At 38.1% G+C, this 11,637-nt stretch overlaps 1 protein-coding gene across 2 annotated transcripts; it reads right to left on the bottom strand.

Annotated features, from left to right (window-relative positions):
* Positions 1-1,077: 1,077 nt before the first annotated feature.
* On the bottom strand, positions 1,078-9,934 carry lypd6 (LY6/PLAUR domain containing 6). 2 transcript variants are annotated; one of them, XM_038717708.1, is made up of 5 exons: positions 9,872-9,934; positions 3,923-4,089; positions 2,412-2,510; positions 1,905-2,035; positions 1,078-1,774 (listed from the first exon to the last, which is right to left on the bottom strand). In XM_038717708.1, exons 2-5 carry the CDS (start codon positions 4,041-4,043, stop codon positions 1,598-1,600), a joined length of 528 nt encoding a protein of 175 aa, XP_038573636.1. In that variant the 5' UTR covers positions 4,044-4,089; positions 9,872-9,934; the 3' UTR covers positions 1,078-1,597. The 2 variants fall into 2 exon arrangements, with proteins under 2 accessions (XP_038573636.1, XP_038573644.1); XM_038717716.1 differs by having other exon boundaries at positions 3,923-4,116; positions 9,872-9,905.
* Between the last annotated feature and the right edge of the window lie 1,703 nt (positions 9,935-11,637).

Here is an 11,637-nt window from a genome sequence, read left to right as displayed (position 1 = left end):
AAATGGTGCCTTTTGAAAAGCAAACAATTAATGGTCAGATATTAGTGTGCAGCAAACATTGTGATTTTTTTCACACACTAACTATAGTAACTTATCGTGGATCATATTCCCAACAGCTGATCCAACATAACAGACTTTCTTACCTCTTTATCCGTGTCGAGCGATCGTTCAGTCTGGGTACATCTGTTCACTTTATGTAGATATGAGTGTGACTCTCGGAACAGAATTCATCAAAATGAACCAGAACATCACGATTAAAGCTGTGTAACATTATACACAGAACACACACACACCTACACTTCAGTGCTCACATGCTCATCAAGTCCTATGTATGTGCTGAATAATAAACCTATTTGGCACCGTAAAAAACAAACACATACAGAAAGCAGACTTTCTCAAGTTAAAATTCATAAATACATACACATGTACAGTAAAAAGAAAAGAAGAGTTTGAAATTATAAATTATTTTACAATATAAAAACTTAAAGCCCTTGTTAAACTACAATAAGCCAAATGAAAGCCTAACAAATAACTTTGAATCTCCTAAAATAATATTCAGTGATTAGGCCCTATGTATAGCCTACAGCCATAGACAGACAATGGAGCCCCCAGGCACCAACATGCAAAAGACCCTCTCACCCGTCCTACATAGAAGCAAGACCCACAGACTTAAATTGATATAAACAACTACAAATGCATTTTGCATCTCATTGTGACCACTGTGCTTCTATTTTTGACCATTGTGCGTCTCTTTGTGGTTGGAGTGCATCTGTTTTTGGTTGTTATAAGTGTCTGTGGTTGTTTTGTAGTTGTTTTGCACCTCTTTGTGGTCTTTTTGCATCTCTTTGTGGTTGTTTTGTCACTCTAAAATGTTAACCGTCACTTCATAAAGAGCACAAACAATCCATCATACGAATAAGCCAGCTACCTAACCCCTTCTGACCAGTGTGTGAACTATACCATGGCTTTCAGTTGAGCTCACTTTTTGTAGTGATGAATCTGTGCCACCCCATGCCATCCCTCTGGCCCTGCCCCTACCAAAGACATGAGCGCAACAAAGCCATGTAATCAGTCTAATAATAGTACATACATATATTTATTACATACAAAAACAATCCGTTTCACAAGCAATTTCATATTGACAAAACCTCCAAAAATACACACATGGTTAAACAATAACAAACGTATATTAGTACTGATACTTAGCATAAATAAATTACCTAATAAAGTTTAAACAAAATGTAAATATTGTCCGACAGGAAAAAAATGTAAGTGGAGTTTGGTGCCATAGTAACAGGCTTTGACACGCGTTTATCGTTTGCTCAAACCTCAAGTTAAATTGCATTTCTCTGTGACTCGACGTTTTGGACAGTTTCTGAAACATCCTTATGGAGTTACTTTAATTAATCTGAGCAGGATACCGTAAACACAAATTCCAGATCTGATATGCTACATGTACCAGCTGTGTTAAACAATACCACAGCATTAGTTAAGAAATGTATCTGTATCATTGGTTGTCACTGTTAACTCATTTCTGTCCTTGTGTTCTTTATCAAGTTGTTGTTTATGTGTTTTGTTTTCATGCAGAGTTTCCCTCTCAAACATGCCCAGCTGTGAAGATGCAGATTATGATGATGATGATGTAGCTCAGCATTGCAGGAAGAAGCCTTCTGCTCGAGCCGACCAGAGGAGAAGTCGAGGAGAAAATGGCGCTGCTCTCATTTCTTGGCACCAACACGTTACAGATGTTGCCCTCGCAGCAGGACGAGCACACCTGACGGGTGAGATTTTAATGTTAAGAATAGGCCCAGATTGCATAAAATGATTTTTAAATACATCTTTGATAACACGAGGATGTTCAGGTTGTGGACATTCACGCAGTTTAATATAAAGGCTCCACACACCTGAAAGGCGTTATCAGTGACATCAGCACAGCCAGTAAACAGACAGTCCTTCAGAGTCACACAGCGCTTGGTCACAGACACACTGTTTCCATGGTTATCCATCATGTGGCGTGTGTAACAGTATCTCGCATCTGGAAGACATGGCACACCTTAATGTCTGGATTATTGTGATGAGACTAAAAAAGGCACCCAATGTGTTTAATGTGACTGTATGTTGGGAATAATATTGGGTTTCTCCACATTTCATCAAAAATTTAACTAGCATTCATGTTTACAGCCCTTTAAACAACACAATCAGGAGTTAAGGAAAAGCTTGCTCATTAAACTCTCACTATTTTATTTCCTTTATATGTGTAGAGAAGAGGTTTTCCCATGCTTGTATGCTGCTTTTCACATTCAGTCATAATTGCCTGGAACTATAACATCAACAGAAGGTCAAAATAATCAAATGAAGTAAAGTTCACATTAGCAGCGCACATAGAAGCAAATGAGAAAAGGCTTATGTACCTTTTGGACAGTAAACATCCGCTGCCCAGCGATTGCACTCATAGTTATCTGCAGCGTCTTCACACGTGAAGCACTTGAAGGCACCAGGATGTGGTGTGGCTGTGGAGGACAGACAGACAGTACAATGTCTGATACTGACATTCAGGGTTTGATTATTGTCTTTATAATATTTGTTATAAGTTTATTGAACATTTGAGCACTTCTGAAATTAGTTTGCCACAAAACCTGAGCTCACGGGAATCTGCGCCTCGTAAATGTGTCCTAAAAGTTGTGGACAGCTTAAAAGTTATTGCATGATAAGATAAAGACAGAAAAATAAAAAGGATTGAATGAATTAGATTAAATTCCAACAAACACAAAATGAAAACTGTAACATACTAGCTTGTGGCTGTGAAGTAGCTGGTATATTAACATGGTGGCATGTTTTATTAGTGTGACTGCTGAATCACACTTGTTTTGTTTGCTCTTTATTAATGTGAGTGCAGACTCACAAGCAATAAATCTGCAGCCCACTAGGGCTGTCTTTGTTGCTTTTTGGAGAAAAAAACATAAAAGATTTGTTTTCCAGACAGTATCTCTGAATAATCATCTGTTTACTAAACTGCTCTGACACAGTGATTCATAGCCTTCCCATTGCCAAGAATCTTATCTGTACTGGGAATTAGGCTGTGTTTCAGCTGGGACAGCTGTGGGTCTCGGGGTCAGCCACTTTTCAATCACAGGACAAAGCCTCTTACTCACAAGACAGACACACACCCACACACATCTCGATCACTTTTGAAGCTCTCAAATCTTTTGTCTCGTGATAACTGTTGGAGGCAGATTTGAACAAATGTTTCATGAGTCAACACCTTGCCTCACAGCAAGAAGGTTGTGGGTTCAAACCCTGTCTGTGTGGAGGTTGCATGTGCTCCGGCTTCCTCCCACCATCCAAACACATGCAGGATAAGCGGTTGATGATGGATGGATGGTTATTTTCTCCAGCTTTCCTATTTTGAATCGTTTGCTACCCTAAGGTGGACTTTAATGTGTGTACCAAATTTCATGGAAAATCATCCAATAGTTGTTGAGATAATTTAGGCTGGAAAAAAATGGTGGACCGGCAAAGAGCTGTCCATAGAGCTACGCCACTACAATTTATTTTCCACCGGATGGTACCAGCTCAACTTGCCTCTACTCTGCTCGCCTTTTGTGGTTTTCCATCTGGTACCAGGTATCTGGTAGTTTTTTTGGTATCACTTCCGTCGAGGTTCCAAGTAAGCTGGACAAACCCACCATTTTTAAATAGTTTAGCCAGAGATTGGGAGATAGTAACTGTGATAATACTCTGTCCTTTATTATTAAACGGCAATTTTGTGCGGTGTCGCTAAATTGCATGGAAATACTATGTCTGCAACAGAGGACAGGGTACCAGCAATGGGTAGCGTGTCTAAAACAAAGGCATCTGGGAATACTGTTAGTGTTTTTATACTCAAAACACACATTATGCAAATAGTAATTCTTGCCCCTACTTGAGGGATGCAGCAGGATGATGTCTGTCAAGGTGAAGTCCCGTGACTGGACAGTTTTCTGCCAATCAGCAATGTTGGTCATTATCAGGACCCAGGCCACTGTTGGCCAGGCTTCCATCATCGGCCCAGAGTACCTTCATGCACGTTTCGTCTTGGGCAGGCAAACACTGTGGGAGAGAACGGACCATCAGCAGCTGAAATACAGCACAGAGATGGTGTCAAATAAATCCAGTGATATTTCCAAATTGCAGAATATAAAAGAATGAATTCTGCAGTGATAAGTTTCATCAAATTGTGTACGTGTCTCTTTCAGCATCTGTGACAAGAACTGGAGAAATGCAGCTCTAGATCTTTCTCATAGCCTTCTTTTTCTGTGCCCTAAAATAAATGTTAAATGAAAATAACTTACTTAACTAATTAAGAATATGTACTATGTAATTACTGTGTAGTTGCAGTGAGTTCAGAAAATTAAAACACATGGTTCAGAAAATTAAAACACATGTCTTCTTGAAAGAAAAGAAAAGCTAAAGTCCTTATCATAGAAGGAATGAGTCTATAAAATTGATGAGCTGTGTGTGCTGCTCATGCTGTGAGCTTGCTTCATTATTTAAACGTCAAAAGAAACCCTACCAGTCTACGCTAAGCTTTAACAGTCAGCATCCATCCCTGGATATGAATAAATGCAGGACAAAGGACTGGAAGACATCTAACATGATTGTTAACACTTCTGACATAGACATGAGTTATGTTTCAATAAGAAAGCCCCCTTTTGCCCTCTGGGTATTAAGCCATGTTTTTTTTATGTCATGCACTGGGTCATTCATTGGTAAAGCCAAGTCAGCATTTGTATTGTCTTTATCTTTGACCCCTTCGCAACAGCAGGTCTGCTCAAGGAGGAAATGTCCCCCTCTAGACCTTTATTTCCAAATCAGTTCCTTGGCTAAATAGAGTCACTGCCCCATTAATAAAGTGCCCAGTGTTAGACCTTTAGATATGGGACTTAACAGGATTGTGGAGCCATGTTGTAGGTATGTGCAGCAAGTGTTAATGCATCTCTAACAGAAATGTAAATCTCAGAAATGTCCCTTTGAAAAAAGCCTATTAATGTTACTTGTAAATTACATCCACAATGTCCTTATTTGGGCCTTTTAAAGACTGTGCTGTGTTGTATTGATTTGATCAAACTAACAGTTCCTACATTAGTGATGATCACTTGAGATATTGGCAGTACTATGCAGGAACAGGAGTATTGTTCCCCTACAGTGCTTCCAATATATTTTGTTATAAGACCATCTATTAAACAATAAGAAAATGGTGACTGCACATGAGTATATTCTTAAAACGTATCCTTTCTATTTATTGGGAATTAATAATAAGACTAAGGGTCTATTGCTAGATGCGAGCGAAAAGAAAATAAAAGCAACAGGGAAATATCAAAAAAGTTTTAAAAGTTAAAAATAATAAAAACAGGCAGGTCTCTCACCTTTGTCAGCATGCCAACATGTTCACAATAACAATACTGACATGCTGATAGGCTGACGTTGACTATTTCACCATCTTAGTTTAGCGTGTTAGCATGCTTTCATTTTCTAATTAGCTCTAAACACAAAGTACAGCTGCTGTCATTAGTTTTAGTCATAAACCAAATATTGGACAAATGAAGATTCACCAAAGACGTATGAACAAAATGTCATGGCAATCCATCCAATAGTTAGCTAAAAAGTGAAACGCTGTTAAACCTCTGAAACTACAGCCTGAGGTAATAGATACAAGAGGCTACAGTGGGTATAAAGAAAGCCTATTGAGGACACACATTCCTTATTGTGAGACTGACTTTGTTGAGGAAGTCGAGATATATCCTCTAAGCTGCCATGTTAATCCTTAGAAACATCTCTAAATCAGGTGCAACTATGGGCATCAGCCGAAAAACAATGTTTTCATTCCAGACTCCAAAGGAGGATTTAACAAGTCAGTGACGAACATATAATGTAGAGAAAAACTCCCCAACATGAACTCCCCTTAGCCTAAAAGCTCTGAACTACATTCAGACTCTCTGACAGCTTATTACTTCAAACAGCACATTAGGATACTGTGACGTATTATTTCAACACAGATCAAATAGGGGCCATTTCCTGGCTTTCAACATTGAGGGAGGATACCTGAGTGATTTAAAGATTTAAAACAGCATTTGTCTGCAAGAATTTTTCTATGGGCTTTGGTAAGTGTTTTATAAGTATTCAGTTACAGTCAAGGCAGAACACTCTCTAACAAATGCTCTTCTTAGATTCACTGAGACGTCAATCAATTAATTCAATACCAGATGACCTGGTTTTGCCCCAGAGTTGAGATCAGTAGATTTGTTTGAGTTCAGCGATGAGTTCAGAAGCCTCTGACTCTATTTTACGTGTTATCCCCAGGCATTGTGCAGGCTGTGTGGTTGTAAATGCTTGTTTTCTTTGCATTACGCATGCCCCAATAAATAGTAAGCCACATCTTTGCTGCAGACAGAATAACCACACTGTGCTATACTGTACACGGCGTACTCTGTATCAAAGGCTGTGGATTATATAGTTTAAAGTGAAAAAATATGAATTAGGCACAAATAAATATACACACTAAACACTATTTAAAAGCAACCCAGCACCTGTGGCACAAGGTTTGTACAAATACTTTTCAAATACTAAGCTTTGCTTAACGTTAGCTTGGCTAACACCATTAGCTCAAATTTATTCAACCTAGTTTGCACTACAGAAGCTCAGACATGGCCTAATTGCATGATAGAGTATAATTTAAAACGATCCAGAGAAGTCTTTTAATCCCTAGGGTTGCAGTCATTACGCTCCTCATAGCACTAGTGCTACTGTATAGCTCATAATGATATGCCGTGTCCGCTGAAAGGAAAACTTGAGATTAGCCCTCGAACTTTGAGCTGTCTGACAGATGCCAGGTCTTGCCTGGAGTAAAATTTGGTTTGAGTCTGAGAGGCAGGAGTGAGGGGATTAGGGACAATGGCTCCCTGTTACAACTGGAGAGGGATGGAGACGGTTTATATCACTCCGGGTTCAATCAGCACCGACCAGCTCCTTCAGGTCCTCAGTTAAAAGGCCACGCAGGGCTGAAAGAATCTGAAGGAGAGCAGGTTTTAAATCTTTCTGTCTCCCCTGACAACGGGGAATAAAGTTTGCAGATTGTGAATGAAAAAATTGGTAAGTGGAGCTGAACTGTGCAGCTTCACAGTCACTGTGATATTATTAGTGATATACTGCAGGACACAGTATTTTGCAGACATTACTGTTGCTGTACAACAAGATGTTCTTTACTGAAATTGAAGGCATCGTGGTGGGAAAGCCATCTGAACTAAAGTGTCAAGTCAAAACTAAGAATTGCATTTAACATGCTGTTTGACTCGTGACCCTGCTTGTGACCTTTTCATACCAGAAATAAGTTGGGTTTGTCTGCTGTGTCTAGTGCTATAAATCAGTCATGATAGGTTCAAAGGTTAAGTTGAGTTGTGTACACCTGCTTGACTTAAGTTAATGAAAAAAAAAAAAGCAAGTTTTTTCCGAGAGTAAAACTGCTATAGGTAATATTTAGTTAAACTAATTACTTCTCACCTTCTGTCAGCTGGCAGTGCTGTGCTGCCTTTACGTGCTGTCAGAGACATATTTATGACTGAAACACCCATGGATGACCCAAAACATTGTAAATATTACAGGGAATGTCATCTTTATCTAAAACCCACAGTGCATCTGATGTATTTTTCATGGATAATATAACATAATATGTGTCCTTTTTAACAATTGCTTGTATTGCGGTTTGGTGAATGTTTGGGGAACACATTTATTAGACCTCAGTGTGCCTTCAGTGCTTTTTGTCTCACTCATTCTGTGTCTATAGAAAAGTAGTAAGCTCCGTTTGTCTATCATTTTTAACAGAAGCCATTTAAATGTGCAGAAATACACGTTAAAATATATAAATATAGAAAGTCGGTGTTGTAGGAGAATACGAAGGACGGCAGGATTACTGAAGGACCAGAGAGAAAAACATAAAGGGTTTAAATAGCCTGAGGCGTCCGCAGTTGTTCATTTAAACTTGAATGCATCACACACTGTAGTAAACAGCACTGGCAGCTGAGAGAATTTGCTTGGTTAGACCCAACAAACAAAGCCTAATTATAATATATAAATATTTAAACAATCAATATATTAGTGATCTCGGCTGCTATAGATAGTAAACAAAATGTCTAATGTGAGCTATTTGATTCTTTAGATGAAGAATAATTGCTCCATGTTGGTCATGCGTATCAAAAGGATACCCTACCAAGTTTTAGGCCACCAGGGTTGCCTTTGAAGTTCAGCCGATATCCAGCAGCTCAGTTCTATCGACCAGACACATATGGCAGGGGCTTAACTTCTGTTATGCAACTGCTTATGTTTTTTCCGGTGACTGCACCAGATAAATTACAGTAAGAGTTTCTGAATTCTCATGTCTTTAACTGTCTAACACTTTCCTGTTGATTGAAACACCAGAGTACAGCGTATGATAACTTTTTTTTTTTTTTTGGTTAACTCAAGTTCAGCCTCCCACCATACACACAAATACGCAGTCTGCTTCCCATCTCCACCGGGGTTTACTGAGTCACTACATGACAGTAAAATCTTTATAAGGGCCTTGCTGAACTGGGCATCTCATAAAATGCCTGACGTCTTTACAACATTGTTTAATACGGTTGAAAAAAGGTCATGACAGACCAGAGGCTCATGATTAACACATGTTTACTGTAGTAAAGAATTACTGCCTGAAGATGAATCATTCTTTCTGGTTTAACTGGAAATTCTCCGCTATCTTTTGTGTTTATAAAACTTCATAAAACACTTTTTCTTCCTCATGCAGTGGGGGTGGGAGTATTAGGATACTTTAAGTAAGTAAAAGTAGCAATATATCAATGCTAGTCCTGAATTTAATATAGTACTTTAGTATAAAAAAGGCAAATTAAGCAGCATAATGTCCTCTTATTGTTATATACTATATCATTGGATTTCTGTCACCAGTGTTTTGATGTTATAGTTGGTGGAGGCTACTGCTATTAAGTACTTTGTACTGTTGGGTAGTTTAATCAATAACACTGCATCATTCTATAAACAGTCTATAAACTACACACGTTTTTTATGTAAAATCTGACAAGTAGCTATAGTTAAATAAATGTAGTGGAGTAAAAAGTATAGTGGAGTTAAAGTTTCAAGTTTCTTATAATGTGCTACAGTAGGCTACTTGAGTAAATGCCCATTCCACCATTGCCATCATGTAAAACATCATGAATGCTCTTCTTGGACAAGCTTAATCACAATCAATGCACAGTGTAAATATGTAAAGCCATAGACAAATGTGTTTACAGTACAAATTACATTAATGTTGTCTGCATACATGTGATTAACGATTCCTACTCAAACCGCGCTTCAGATCTCAGCCACTACACATGAATTAAAACAGCCTAAATAATAAATAATCCTATTTATATGCTACCCCGGCGCTATAACCACTTGCTGCAATATAACATGGAGCCAAGGATTTAAGTAGCATAATTAAAACCGCATTATCATTGGGCAGTGTTTTGGAAACATGGGAACAAATGTCGGCTTGTGTTTTAATCACAGTGTACTTGTGAACGGCGATAGTGTCTCTATGGTCTGTCCTCCTATAGCATTTTCTTTCACTGTGTCTGAAATAAAGTTACATTTAAATTATGTTCAAAAATCATCTGCCATCTCACAGTATTAAACTGTAGCGATTATTAAACCTAACATTGGGGGGTTTCAAATATCACATAATTAATCTGAAATTACGTCTTAATGTCACTGATGATGCGTGACATTTAAAGACACTTTAAAACCGACTGTCAGCTGAATATGCTTATCTAGCTTACATGTGGTACTTTAAAATACAACTTACCGGCTGTATTTCCTCCAGAAACCCGCAGGAAACTTCCAGCCTGACTGTCCGCAGATGAAAAAATAAAAAATACTGAGCTACTCAGTGAAGCTGAGGGAGGAGGGTGCTGCAACGTCACTGGCACGTCACTGCTGTTCCCATCAGCAGCTGGACCAGTAAAAGTATAATGTAATATATATATATATGTAAATATATATATATATATATAGTAACGTTTTTTGGGGGGGGTTCTGACATTATCTTTATAATGCAGTGATGTAATAAGTACACTTATTCAACTACTGTACTTAAGCTGTACTTAAGTTCAAGTATTGAGATACTGGACATATTGTACTTTTTTACTTCATTACATTTACAGTTTTTGTTACTAGTTACTTTGCATATTCACATAATTAATACAAAATATTATCAACAAATAAATTTGGATGAATAATAATAGATTAAGATACCCAACAGTATATAAAGTAATTACAAGTAGTTCCACTTGCAACATTAAGATTATGATTGCCCATGAATGTATGAACAATTATAATCCAGTTATATGATACATGTTATTCTGGCCTGGGTCATTCTGCATACTGACCACTTGTGCTTTTACTTTGAGTACATCTAGCTGCTAATACGTTTGTACTTCTAGTCAAGTAAAGATTTTTTCCTACACTGTTGTATAGGCACAGTTTCTTACTTAACATAATATATAATCACATTGGGACATTTTTCTGCATGATAAGCATCTTTACTTAACTTTACTTATAAGTAGGCTACATTTTTCTGATAGCATTCCTGTAATAAAAATAAAAGATACTAATAATAACACTAATAAATAGTAAAATAATTTTTAAATTGTGATATTGCTAGTATGAGTGCTTCTCCCACAGGCATTGTAATGGCGTAGTAAACTACTGCTGACATGATGGTCAATTCATGTTCACTTGCTTAAAAATCAAATACACATCTTATTTTAAAAAACATGAAAACATTTCTGTTAGCTGACACATAAGCTAATGCGCTGCCTTATTGGGCACAAGTGCTATATGTGAAACCAATACATATTTGATGAACACACACCTAATTAAGACTAAGATCAGTGTCTTTTTGATATGTAAAATGCATGCTTTGGGCTCAGGATCAAAAGAGATCAAACGGCAAATCTTATCTTTACTGTAATGAGCATTCATTATATCTGTAGGCAATTTACAACACGACCCTACAAAAGTATGCATGCCCTGCAAATCGCTTAGTTATTCACATTCCATGAGTGAAACCCATGGTATGCTGCCAATGTGGACAGACTCATACACTCATCATGGACAGGCAGCAGCCCTCTGACCTGCCCGGACATGGGATCCCTGACAGGAAAGCAAGAAGAAGACGGCAACCCTCTAGACCCATGTCAACAGAGGAATTTAAGTAGCATATGCACACAGATGTGCCACAGTATCTGGACAGATGGTCGGCCCATCATAGAAAAAGCTTTCAGCAGCACCTCAGGGAACTTGCACACCGCTCGAATGACAGCAAAAGACACACATTATGTATTTGACCAGTCAAAATGTATTTTCATGTTGGAAGGGATGAAGGGGCAGTAACACATCTCCTTGTTTAGTACAATGACATGGGAGCTTAGAAGGCTATAGCCGGTCTCATTGTGCAAACTGTGATATTGAATGAGTGGCCAATGGTGCTTTCATGTGCTCCTCAGATTGTCCCTTTTCCTAAGATGGGAAGTCATTCTTCCAACTTCAGTGTGTTCATGTGCTTTAAAG

This window comes from Micropterus salmoides, unplaced genomic scaffold (genome assembly GCF_014851395.1).
Source record: "Micropterus salmoides isolate LMB-PRFRI ecotype aquatic unplaced genomic scaffold, ASM1485139v1 Ms_hic_scaffold_1, whole genome shotgun sequence".
NCBI lineage: Eukaryota > Metazoa > Chordata > Actinopteri > Centrarchiformes > Centrarchidae > Micropterus > Micropterus salmoides.
Note: the sequence above shows the minus strand (reverse complement) of the source record. Positions and strands in the feature narration are given on the sequence as shown.